Source organism: Erinaceus europaeus, chromosome 7 (assembly GCF_950295315.1).
Source record: "Erinaceus europaeus chromosome 7, mEriEur2.1, whole genome shotgun sequence".
Classification (NCBI taxonomy): Eukaryota; Metazoa; Chordata; class Mammalia; order Eulipotyphla; family Erinaceidae; genus Erinaceus; species Erinaceus europaeus.
Window position 1 is genome coordinate 55,700,390 of NC_080168.1, and position 13,372 is coordinate 55,713,761.

General features: G+C 38.0%; 1 protein-coding gene across 2 annotated transcripts in view; it reads left to right on the forward strand.

Moving 5' to 3' along the window:
• The window catches only part of PIK3C2G (phosphatidylinositol-4-phosphate 3-kinase catalytic subunit type 2 gamma), a 361,732-nt gene that overhangs the window by 213,537 nt on the left and 134,823 nt on the right, over positions 1-13,372 (forward strand). For both annotated transcript variants that reach the window (XM_060194432.1, XM_060194433.1), the window contains exons 19-20: positions 10,435-10,615; positions 13,228-13,335. In XM_060194432.1, coding sequence (XP_060050415.1) covers positions 10,435-10,615; positions 13,228-13,335 — 289 coding nt within the window. The remainder of the gene's footprint in view (positions 1-10,434; positions 10,616-13,227; positions 13,336-13,372) is intronic.

Consider the following 13,372-nt stretch of genomic DNA (forward strand, 5'->3'; position numbering starts at 1 on the left):
CACTTAAGGTGCGAGCTCAAGATATATCTTCCACATGCAAAGTTCACCAGATCCTTAAGTTCCAAATGCAGTCAAACTTTTACTTCCAATTCAGTCTCTGCTCTGTCACATGTTAGCCAAACCCAGGATTGTCACCTGTCTAAATAAACCATAATGTACAACAGTATGGAGGTTTTTCCAAAAATTAAAATAGTAAAATAAAAAACAGACTATTGTTGCAGTAACTATTGTTATTGATACAGCAGTTCACTTCTGGATGTCTATCTGAAGAATATGAATCATTAATGCAGAGATATACACACCCCTGTATTTATTGTAGTCCTGTTTATAATAGTCCCAATATAGAAATAGTCTAAGTGTCCACTGTCATTTAAAGTGGATCATAATAAGAGCATGTGGGAATATATGTAGTGACTTCCTAGACACCTATTAAAAATGAGATTTTACCATTTTATGCAAGATGGTAGAAACTCAAGGTGGGGGAGCATGTTAACTGAAATTAGTCAGAAGGAGAAAGACAACTATCAGATGATCTCACATACATGCAGAGTGTAAGGAAATAAAATGTGAATGGACAAAAACAAATAATATAAATTAAAATTTTTGACATCAGAACTGAGGTAACCAGATAGAAGGAAATAGGACGATGAATAGGAGGAGAAAGGGTGAGTGCAAAGATGCAGAGGTTTAAGGAGTGGTTGTACTGTATTATTATTGCTTAAATCATTTTTTTAAATAAAAGAAAAAATAAATCCTAGGCAAACAAACCCTTTGAAACCATGGTGATAATCTCCCTTGCTGAAGTGAGTAGGGCTTCCTCAGAGGTGAGGGAGCGTGTAATTTGCATTATCAAAGTAGACCCCACATATTCTATTCTTTTTGTGCATGCCTTCGGGGAGGGAGAGTATTCATGTTTATAAATATTTCACACAAAGATGGATTTAAGTTAACAAGCTCTCCTTTCCAAGTTCAAAAAGTATTAATAGAAGAAAGTAAACTGTGGTTGTCACTTTGGGCAGCATGTGGCAGGGACTTTGCAGGATCAGGGCTGAATGAAATGAGGAACTTCAGAAAGAAGAAAGGCAATCGGGAGAACAAGCAGCATGTGAGAGTTAGAAAGCAAAATACAATATTAAGGAAAATCACAGTAGGAAAGCAGCTGGAAAACAGTCTTCTTAGACTTAGTCTCAGGTTGCATTCATTGTCAGCTGGTACCTGTGTGAGCCCTAGGACAAGAAGGTAACTGAATGAACATTACCAACTGCAACATTCACAGAAGCAGATAATGAAGAGCTAATACACCTTCTTGCCAAAAGCTCTGCAATCTGTTCCACAACTTATGAAGCCTCCCTCTTGCAGGTGGGGAGCAGGGACTTGAACCTGAGTTCTTGTGCATGCTTCTCTGTTACAGCCCCTTTTCATGAACCTTCCTTTGGATTTCCTTCCTGTTCACATAGTTCCAGGGGTAAATCAACAAACTCTCCATCAGAGCAGAAATCTAACCTGGGAATGAAGTGATAGTTTCCCAGGTTCACATACAACCAACTATTGAATAAGTAATCTGTCGCTGAGCTTCCTTTCTCAATGAACTTTGCAGAAATAAGTAGACAGAGTGGAACAATTGATTCCTTACTAGTCTGATGAGTCATGACTCTTAAACACCTCTTTCAACCACCCCCACATACAAGTACATACTAGAGTCCAGCAAAGGGGATAATAGTTGGTCTAGCATAGTAATTTAGGCAGTTTCTGAATAAACCCTCTGGGGCTGAGCTGTCTGCCTCACAATTTTGTGGGGGGTGGGGGGAGAAGGAGAGAGGCTTTCTTTCTTCTTGCCATCATTGGGGATTCACCACTCTAAGTAGACTTTTTAAGATAGAAAAAACAGAGACAGAGATAGGGAGACTAAGCTAAAGACACCATAGCACTTTCTTCATTGTTGTAGGGCTGGGTTCAAATGTGAGACTTGTCCATGACAAAGCAAGTCCACTATCCAAGTGGATTTTGTTGCTGGCCTGAGGGAAAGCAATCTCAAAATACAGGAAATTATTTATCTCTTTAGTCTTAGGTCTTGGCAGTCAACTCATGGTCCATTCAACATGCTTCTTCATCCAAAGCCATTGGCCTTCTGTCTACACAGTCATTTCAGTCTTTTGGGCATAACTAGGGAGCGGAGCTCTCAGCTCCCTCAGCAGCACCATGTACAGCCTCCCTCTCCCTCATAGCCCTCCCTCACTAACCACAGGCCCTCTGTCAAGTACTGTGTTACATAAACCATACACTATCTTACCATTGTCCTATTACACTCACTACCCCACCATTTCTACTCAGAGAGAAACTCACATTAGATCCTCAACCCTCAGCTGAATAAAGCAACAGATGGTGCATGGGCCTATGCACACTTTTAAATGAGTCAGAAAGTATGTTGTTAGTAATAAAACAACAATAAAATTTCAGAAGTATGATGGAATATACATGTCCAAATGAACTGGATCAAATCATTTTTGAAATGCCCTTAGAGCTTTTAATGATCTATAAAAGAAAGAGGTTTTATTACTTTTATAGTTTTGGTGTGGGGGGGGGGTTTGATCTGCAGTAGGACACTCAAATTGATCACTCATCTATTTTCTGGAGTTAGCTCCAGATGACTTTTGTTTATTTTGAGTAATTAGGTTTGCCCCAAAATATCCTCACAACTACCACTGGGGATATTTTAAAACTATGTGCCATGTTCTAAAAGCAATCCAAGCAAGCAAATGAAAACAAAAGAAAAAAAAAAGAAATTAAGCACACAAATTTGGCATATGCAATTCTTTTTGCCATAGCGGCATACAACCCCAAAGATTAGAGGATTTACTGAGACAAAGGTTTACTTCTCACTCAGACACCACCAGGGCTACATACTGACTGTAGTTCTACCTCTCCCCAGTAGACTCCACACAATTATTCCCTGTTCCATATGGTAGTTTTCCAAGATGAAAGGAGCAGCTCCCTAGCTAGGCAATGCTGTTCTCAGGACAGAAAGACTTATTTTAAAAAAGCAAGCAGACCACAGCACCATAGCACACTTGAAGCATCTGATGAGTATACATTTTATCCAGAAACATTGTACTAACCCACACAAGTAATGTGCCAACCCTGGTTAGGAGTGGAAGAAAAGATTCTGCTACAGGAAGGCACTGGAAGTCACTTGGCAAAGTGTTTGGATATATGGTCTTCTTCACAGGAAAAAGCACAGGGTGGGGGTGGGGTTGAGGGGTGGGGATAATCCAATCCACTACATAGTGGGAGCACTATGGGAGCATTCTAAGTGTGAATAAAGAGCACTGAAGAGAGATGATCTTTGAGTTAGCAATAACTATCAGATACAAGCATTATGGAATGGTGCTACCAAAATAGTTCATCTGGATAATGTACTGCTTTGCCATGTGACCCCCACAGTATCAAAGGTAGCTTTGATGCTATGCTTTCTTTCCCTCTGTCTCATTCTTTCTCTCTCTTTTAAAAATATTTTTTGGGAGTTGGGCTGTAGCGCAGCGGGTTAAACGCAGGTGGCGCTAAGCACAAGGACCCGCATAAGGATCCTGGTTCAAGCCCTGGCTCCCCACCTGCAGGGGTGTCGCTTCACAAGCAGTGAAACAGGTCTGCAGGTGTCTATCTTTCTCTCCCTCTCTCTGTCTTCCCCCTCCCCTTTCCATTTCTCTCTGTCCTATCCAACAACAATGACAACAATAATAACTACAACAATAAAACAACAAGGGCAACAAAAGGGAATAAATAAATAAAAATAAATATAAAAATATTTTTTAAATATATATATTTTTAATATTTGTACTTATTACTGGATAGAAACAGAGAGAAATTGAAAGGGGAGGAGATAGAGAGAGAGAGAGAGAGAGAGACTTGCAGCCCTGTTTCACCACCTGTGAAGCTTTCGCTTTCTAGGTGGGGGTCAGGGGCTTGAACCCGGGTCCTTGTGCACCGTATTGTATGCACTTAACCAGATGCACCACCACCTGGGCCCATCTCCTTGTCTCTCTGTCTCTATCTGAAAATGTCAGCCCATACCAGTGAAGCCCCAGAGATGGCAAAATCATCAAGTATTGGGATAAATATAAGTCAGATACATACATGCCTTTATGAAGCCCTTTCATATATTTTAAAACATTATACAAGTAAATGCAATCTCTAGACTATGGATTTCATGATTTTTTTAGTCTATTCCCTCAAAATAGTGCTATATTTAAGAGCTGTTTCAAAGTTGTTCACTGCTAAATATAGATTGTGAAATGACTATTGATTGAAAATTTCACTCCTGCAAATTTTGGCCATATAATGCTCCTTACGTGTAGAATTCATTAGGAGTCTGGTACTATATTTCTGAAGAGTAATTAACTATTCCAAGAAGGAACTAGTAACAGGAAACAGTTACCTTTGCAAGGATTCTAAAAGAAGAGTCTCAGTTTGGTAAAATAGTAAGTGAATCTCTTAATCACCAAGAAGTAAAACTGTAGAAAGATAATTGCTTCTTAGTTCTTAGTCATGTTGTTGAAACTTTAGCATTAGTAAGGTCATAGCAATGTGTTGGATGGCAATCTTTACATGTTTCAGGATTATAAATGTATTTTAAGAAGTCCTACCCTAAATCCTTCTGTGTTTACTAAGAACTAGCTTACTAACCCCCCTACATCCTACACCACAGGAAGTAGCAACAACTGATAGAGGAAGGAATAGGAAGAAGAGGTCCTAGAGAGAAATGAAATCACTCATCTGCTCCTGGATAAAATTCTAAGACAGTCCTTTAGATGTGCATCTCGCACTACTGAGCAGTGGAATGAAAACCTAGACAGAAAGAAACTATGTAGCAAGAAGACTGGGATGTTGAGATTACTTTGCCCTGTCCTGCTGGTAGGCTGATGACAAAAGAACTAACTGGACTTTTCCTGTGGATTGTGGAAGACATTCTGCAGGTGACCAAAAGCTGGAGCATGAAGCAGTGGCACACAGCTCTAATTTCTAAGGAAGAAAAATCTCCATTACAGCACATGTTAGAATGCACAAGGATCTGGGTTTCACCCCCCCCCCCCAGTCCCCAACTGCAGGGGGAAAGCTCTGTGAGTGAGTGGTGAAGTAGTGTTGCAGGTGTCTGTCTCCACCTCTCTATCACTTCCTTCCCTCTTGATTTCTGGCTGTCTCTATCCAATAGATAAATAAAATAATATCTATTACATGCTAGCTGGAAGATGTGACTAAACCTTAGGACTCTCTGATCCCACCATTAATTAAGGCAAATGCCTTCATTTTAGGCAAATGTTTAGTTACCTGACTTGCCTGTTCTTCCCTTCTTGTTTTCTGCTGTTCATATCATATTTAACACTATCAAAATCTTTACTCAGCTGGATGTTATACATTCATCCTCATTTTAATAATGTCATTACTTATAGTGACGTGCACAAAATAATATCAAAGATTAGGAATAATAGGTTTCTGGCATTTTGAGATACAACTCATAGTTCAAATACAGTTGCACTGGCTATATCACTAGGCCTGATCTTTGAATATCAAGTTGTCTTTGGCCTCAACTTAGAAAAATAATAAATCCATATTATCTTGGGAATAAGAAACACAGATTATCCCAGGTGATAGCTGTTCTGTTATGCATAGCAGGGAGTGGCCAACTGTCTTTTTGTTGTTGTTTGTTTATTTTGTTTTTTAAATCTTATAGACATAGGAAACAGGAGAAAAAGATGAAGAGGTGTTTGCCACTCCCTATGATGAAAGTCATTGACCCAGGTCTCAGTAACCTTCCACCCAATACATGTATTCCAAGTTTCTCTACAATTACTTAACACTAAAGACCATTTAGATATTCTGTCAGTTAAAGTCACTATGTCTAAAAAAAGGGAGAAAGACTAATTAAAGTTCTGTGGTCATCTCAACATGGGGATTTCACTTCTGCAGTGAGTACAGTCAAAACCTTTTTAGAACCAGATCTCACCAGGACAACATACTTCTTGGCAGGGATGCAGGCTTTGAATGAAGCATATTCTACAAGAGAAGCAATTATGATAGGATGCACTATTTTTTTTCTTTTGTATTTGTTGGCTGTAGTAACATTTTTTCTGCAAATCCCTGCTTTATTCTGTTTTGATCAAGGAATCAAATTGAGTTTCCCTCCTTGATTCAGCTTTGCATGAAAGAAGCAAATATAATTCTAGGGGTATTATGATTACAAATTATGTAATTTTGACAAATTAAGTGGCTTTTACTCCAATATATCTTCTCTTTATTTTAGAAAATATTCCTGAATTTATCTATGCAAAATAAATTTCCTTTAATTTTTTTATTGATTTTTTTCTTATTTTTTTTATTCTTACATAAACACCATTCCCACCATCAAAATACTGTGTCCCATCCCAACCCCCCACCCCAACCCCCTACCCCCCCACCATGCCTTTAATTTTTTATAGCAATCAGGTAGCTATTAAGTTATATTTAAGTGTTTGAACAGGTTGAAATATATATATTTATGGGTTTTTGTTTTTGTTTTTGCCTCCAGGGTTATCATTGGGGCGCCTGTATGGCCATTTTTCCCTCACTGGGTAGGACAGAGAGAACTTGAGAGAGGAGGGAAGACGTGGTGGGGGGAGAAAGATAGACACCAGCAGACCTGTTTCACCACTTGTGAAGTGCCCCCCCTCACAGGTGGGGAGCTGAGGGCTTGAACCAGGATCCTTGCATGGGTCCTTGCACTTTGTACTACTGCACTTAATCTGGTGTGCCACCGCCTGGCCCCAAATATATATATATATGTTTATATTTTAAATATGTAACTCAATAATCAAAGAATACGAACAACCTCCTGCATCAATGAACTCTAAGTAGACTATAAAATCGGATTCTACCATACTTGTCAAAACACTAAGAGAACCCAAGATAGAATACAGTTCTTTGTAAAGTGTCTTGAGAACTTTGCAAGTGCTTGCTTGCATCTAAGGCTTTTCAATTCACACTCACACAGCACTCATTTTCTTACTGCTTACAAATAATGACATGAGTCATCTATTACACATCTGACATTTCAAAATCACACTATCACTGGAGAGGAAAACGTTTCTTATTCTTAAGTTCAAAATAGCCAAGTATGAGCGGGTGATATTTTTTCATTGACATGTCTTTAGCTCGATTTTTTTTTATGTTTTCTAGAAGCAAATAAGTACTATTTTACCACTCAAAGCATACATTTCCTTTAGAAAAGTAAAAGAGGCACTAAAAGGTAAGTCACCTGCATAAGAATGGTGAGAGCAATCCCTCACCTAAGAAGCAAATGCAGATTCAAGTAACTAGTTTGTTTGTTTTTTAAATTAAATATGTAGGAGGAGAAAACAAGTCTGTTAAAACAGCATTTAAATTTTTTTTTTATTTATAAAAAGGAAACATTGACAAAAACCATAGGATAAGAGGGGTACAACTTCACATAGTTCCCACCACCAGACCTCCATATCCCATCCCCTCCACTGATAGCTTTCCTATTCTTTAACCCTCTGGGAGTATGGACCCAAGATCATTGTGGAATGCAGAAGGTTGAAGGTCTGGCTTTTGTAATTGCTTCCTCGCTGAATATGGGCATTGACAGGTCGATCCATATTCCCAGCCTGCCTCTCTCTTTCCATAGTGGGGAAGGGCTCTAGGGAAGCAGAGCTCTGGACACATTGGTGGAGTTGTCTGCCCAGGGAAGTCTGGTTGGCATCCTGCTAGCATCTGGAACCTGGTGGCTGACAAGAGAGTTAACATACAAAGCCAAACAAATTGTTGAACAACCATGAACTTAAAGGCTGGAATAGTGCAGATGAAGTATTGGAGGGTTCTCCATTTTGTCAATAGCTAGTAGGCATATTTTAGTTATATTTCAAAGGGCCTGGAGCTATACTAGTGTTTTTGTTTTTGTTTCTCTGATCTTGAAATCTGATATGCAGGTGGATCCAAGTTATTGTCTGGGGAAATGTTGTCATGGCTGGGAAAAGGACCAGAAAGCTGAATCAGGGGAGAGAGTAGCTCCCTAATATGGGAAAGGGGTATAAATATTGTTGACTGTAAACCCCATCGATCTGATGTGATCTGGGGCCCATAATTAGCTTAGGAACCTGTGTGACCTCTGCATCCCTCTAGATCTGAGCTCACATTCTGTGATCATGAGTAGGAACATTTCAAGTTGCCCCAGTATCGACCCATCTTCCTCAGAGATAGCATAGAGTATGCTGTCCAGCCTCCCTTTGGAGAATGGAACATTCTCTACCATTGTTGATCCAAGTTGAGGGCAAAACCTGCATTTTTTAAAGTTTTGACAACAATACTATTGCATAGAGAGGCAAATTTGAGAAAACAGAATTAAACTTGTCTATACATTTTTTTAGTTGCTATGCTTTTAATCCATTTTTCTCAGTTTTCCATTCTCACAATGAGTTTCCCCTAGTTCCCTGAATTCTAATTATTTTACCAAAAAAGATGTCTAGCAACCAGTTAAGATTAAAAGATTCAATCAGAGAGAGGTTAAATTCAAAGGAGGTAGTATTTTTTTCTATTTCAATATTTTATAAAGGCATAAGAGAAAGTAAAAATTCAACATATTGGACTTAGTTTCAAGCTGATTATACACTGCCCCATGGCAGATGGAATAATCAAGTATTTGTCACTGCTTTATTACCAAATGAAAACTGTCTTCTTTTTCTGTTTTATGTGTTTGTGACATGAGCAGACTGCTGGGTAATGACAGATTGTAAGGCAAAAGGGCTGGGCTGTGGTGGACCTATTTAAGCACACATATTACCATGAGCAAGAACTGGCTTGAGCCTGTGGGGATATGCTTCAGTAGCAGTGAAGCATGTTTGCAGATGTTTTACTTTCTCTCCTCTTTTCTTAATTTCTATCTCTCTTCATTTAAAAAAAAAAAGAGGAAAAAATGACCAGGATTAGTAGTGCAGGCACCAAGCCCCAATGATAAACCTGGTGGCAATTAAGGAGAGAGAGAGAGAGAGAGAGAGAGAGAGAGAGAGGGAAAGAGAGAGAGAAAGGGTTGTTGTTTACTACAACAGACATAGTGCTAAGTCCTTTCAAATGCATTAGCTCATTCTATGTTTTATGCGGCACTACAGAATTTATTGTTTTAGAGATTAAATTTCTGTCTGGTTAAGTTATCAGACTTATTAGTAAAATATTGGCCTGGAGTTTGAATACAGGAATGTCTGAATGAAAAAATCATGCTTTTGTCTTTACCAATATCTTCTTCTGGAAGTTAGTGGTTGATGCTAGAGGAAAAACCACAGACAGGTACTGGACAGTATCTTTTAGAAAAAATGGCTTTGATGGCTAAGTGATTTATAATTTAAATCACTTATAAATGCTACCTGTAAAGTTCCTTGTCCATATTTTAATAAGTTAAACTTAAGTCCTTAAGTTCCAGCCATGACATCATCTCCCCAGACAATAACTTGGATCCACCTGCATATCAGATTTCAGGCTCAGGGGGAGAAAAAAAAACTAAAAAACTAGGATAGCCACAGGCCCTTTGGAATATAACTAAAATATGCCTACTAGCTATCTCCAAAACAGAGACCCCCCCCCCAACTCTTCATCTGCACTACTCCAGCCTTTAGGCTCCATGATTAGTCAACAACTTGTTTGGCTTTATATGTTAACTCTCTTTTCAGTGACCAGGTTCCAGATGCTAGCAGGATGCCAACCAGACTTCCCTGGACAAATGCCCCCACCAATGTGTCCATGAGCTTCAATTCCCTAGAACCTGCTACAATAGGGAAAGAGGGGCAGGTTGGGAGTATGGCTCGACCTATCAATGCCCATATTCAATGGGGAAGCAATTACAGAAGCCAGACCTTCCATCTTCTGCATCCCACAATGACCATACTTCCAGAGGGATAAAGAATAGGAAAGCTATCAAGGGAGGGGATGGGATATAGCATTCTGGTGGTGAGAATTGTGTGTAGTTGTACCTCTCTTATCCTATGGTTTTGTCAATGTTTCCTTTTTGTAAATAAATAAAGAGAGAAAGAAAGAAAGAAAGGAAAGGAAAGGAAAGGAAAGGAAAGGAAAGGAAAGGAAAGGAAAGGAAAGGAAAGGAAAGGAAAGGAGAAAGGCCTTTATTACAGAATGAAGGAGCTTGAAATAAGACAAAGTGCCCTGTGAAGTGAAATGAGAAAAGGCAGGTCTCTTATTGATTTTTCACTCTTGGAATCTCATTAGCTATCAGATGGCACTTGATGACTGGCAACAAATAAACATCATTTCCACCTATTCTAGGCTGTCACACTGCTCAAAGCCACCCAATAAAGAGTAGTCTGAAATGCACCTATTGTCCTGCTGGAGATGGTTAAAAACATCAGCTTTCAATACAAGAATTCCTTTCCTTTCTCTTCACAGGCTGCTAAAAGATGCACAGAATGAAGCTTATTTTAAAAGCTGGTATCAGAAACTGCTGGCTGCCCTCCAATTCTGTGCAGGAAAAGCGCTAAGTGATGAGTTTTCCAAGGAGAAGAAACTGATCGAGATTCTGGGAGACATTGGCAAAAAAGTGAAGTCTGCTAATGACCCTCAAAGACAGGTTTGTTGAGAAATCAGTCTTCATGGAGTGGTTTTTTTTTTTTCCCTTAAATTTTCAATTATTTTTGACATTTTATAGCTAGGAAATCAAATTCCTTGACTATACCTAGTTGTAATACACTTAAGTCAATTACATTAATAAAACATTTTCCCCAAAAGATAAAATCTATTATGAGAACTCGATTTTATGATCTTACTGTGCATGTTGTACATAGAGAGTATGTGACAGAAAAAGAACAACTTAAAGACAATTAGGTAAAAAAGTTTTTCAAAATGGCAGCACAAGTCAGATTCATGGAAGAAGTATGTAAAGAGACATTTTATAACACCCTTGTTCAAACATTTATGCCTATATTTTTCCAACATTACACTAACCAAAGCTACATTGTAAGCATTTTTTTTCCAAACAAATATAATGAAACAAAGCAATGATAGTATGAATAGTAATCTTTTTACTCAAGTTCATACATGATAGTCAAAACAATGTTTCATTTTCATCACTGATTATAATAATATACCTGGCTATTCTTTTTCTCGATCTAATGGAGGAGTGCTCTTTTTAATTATCTGCATCACTAGTTTCTCTCACAGATACACACCATTAAGTAGGATCTGTTAAGTTCAACATTCAAAATATGAAGAACATCCATTACCTGAATTAAGAACACCATTCAGTAACAATTTGATAGTACTTACTACAGACAAGGAGTTATTGACAAAAAAAAAAAAAAGCTAAATCTTGAGCCTTGTCCTCAGGGGAGTTCATAGTTTCTCTCCACCTGCTATCTTAAACAAATTTAGAGTTTCAGCAAAAAAAGATATGAAAGTGACAATAAGCAGTGTCTACAAATTTTTCCCAGCTTAAGATTTTTCTTTCAAAAGTCACTTCATTTAGTGAAATGACAGAAGCTATTCTACTTCTCTTCCCTAGAAGAAAATGGGAAATAAAATGCACAGACCTGGCATTCTGTTTGTCTTTCCTTTTTGCATGAACAATTCAACTGCTCAGAGGCAGCTTGTCGGTCAGAGAGACACAGAGGGAGAGATACCACATCACCAAAATTATCCCGATAGCATAGCACCTCCCATACTATGCCATGATCAAACCTGGGTGGTAGGGAAGACAAAACATGCATCTTACCTGGTAAGCTATCTATCTCTCTGATCCTGGTACTCATTTTTAAATGGGGAACAGATAAGCTTCGCATACACAGAAGAATTTTAAAGTGTGAGCATATGCACGCGCGCACGCACACACACACACACACACACACACACACACACTCTCACACACAAAAAACAAACTATAATTTCTCCATAGTAATACAAACTCACTATTTTCTAGTGGTAGACAAAAAGTTGAAAGCCAGTAAAATTAACTGACTTAAAATTGGCAAAATCTGTGTATAGGTTTCCCTTGCATAATTGACAAGTATAGAATTTTTTAAATAACTGATTTTTTTACCATTTACTTCAAGTTTTAGAATGATATTTATGTGACACAAATTTATTTTTCTCCCCTTGACTACTTTTGTGATTATCTCTCTTCAAATGCAAATACAAAGAGAATAAAGAAGAGGCATTTATAGCTGTTCACAATTTGTTACTAGTAGCTAGTTTTCTATTAAAAGAAAGCATTAATTAGACCTAACTAAAAGAAACGAATGTGTTTCAGCTAAATCAAGAGAGCTGAGATTCCTCAGGCAAATCTAGGTGTATATAAGGCTAGAGACAAACAGAAAGAGGACCAGAGTATAACTTGGCCTCATTTTTCTATCTTTTTCTTCTGAATTCAGGAAACAGTGGATTCCATTATTTAGCCAATGAGTCAAGACTAAGAATGAAGAAACTTATTGAGAGTAAACACTACCTGATATCTTCATTATTAGAACTAAGCTTAAAGTTTTATTTTTAATGTGGCTTAAGAGTATTTTTTTCTTTTTTCACTTTGTGATGAATTTTCATTGTCCCCCTCCCCTTTTTCTCAGAGGATACACAATTCTAAAAGTGTTGTTAGTGCTCTCTGACCACTCACAGGTACAGAGGACTATGGAAGACTATGAGTCACATGTCAGAAGTATATTCGTTGGCATTCAGAAAGCTATGTTTTCATTTACATTACTATTTTTGATAGTATTATACAATTATCATTTTGTCATCCATGTTTCTAACATATGTGAACAATTTTCTAAAATGCACTTTCACTGTTTATTGTAAACTTGAGAGCTATAAACTAAATATTTAAGGAGAGTATCAAAAATGAGCCATGATAACACTAACTTTAAAGCAGAGATTGCAAATTGGTAAGCCACAGGTCAAGTTCAACCTACTGTGTTTTATCTAAGCAGTGCAGTGCTTTGTTTTGGATTTGTTTTTAATTGAACTGCACATGCTTTAAAAAGGGCATGCACTGTTAGTTCTCCATCTCCCCCAACCCTGCCCCACTGTCTTTATCCCTCTGCCTCCTCATATATGGCTGTATCACCGACCTGACCCCAAAAACATCCAAGGGTAAATTAAAGAGTTTATTTAATCAATAGAAGAAAATTACAACTCACAAGGAAAGTCAAGTTCCTTTTAGCTCCTTAAATACTTTTTCTAATGATTTTTCAGGAGGTACTGAAGAAAGAGATTGGTAGACTTGAAGAATTCTTTCAGTATATAAATACCTGCCACCTTCCTCTGTGCCCTGCCCTGTGCATAAAGGGGATTGATCGCAATGTAAGTCAATTTATTTAGCACACGATTCTGTTTTGCT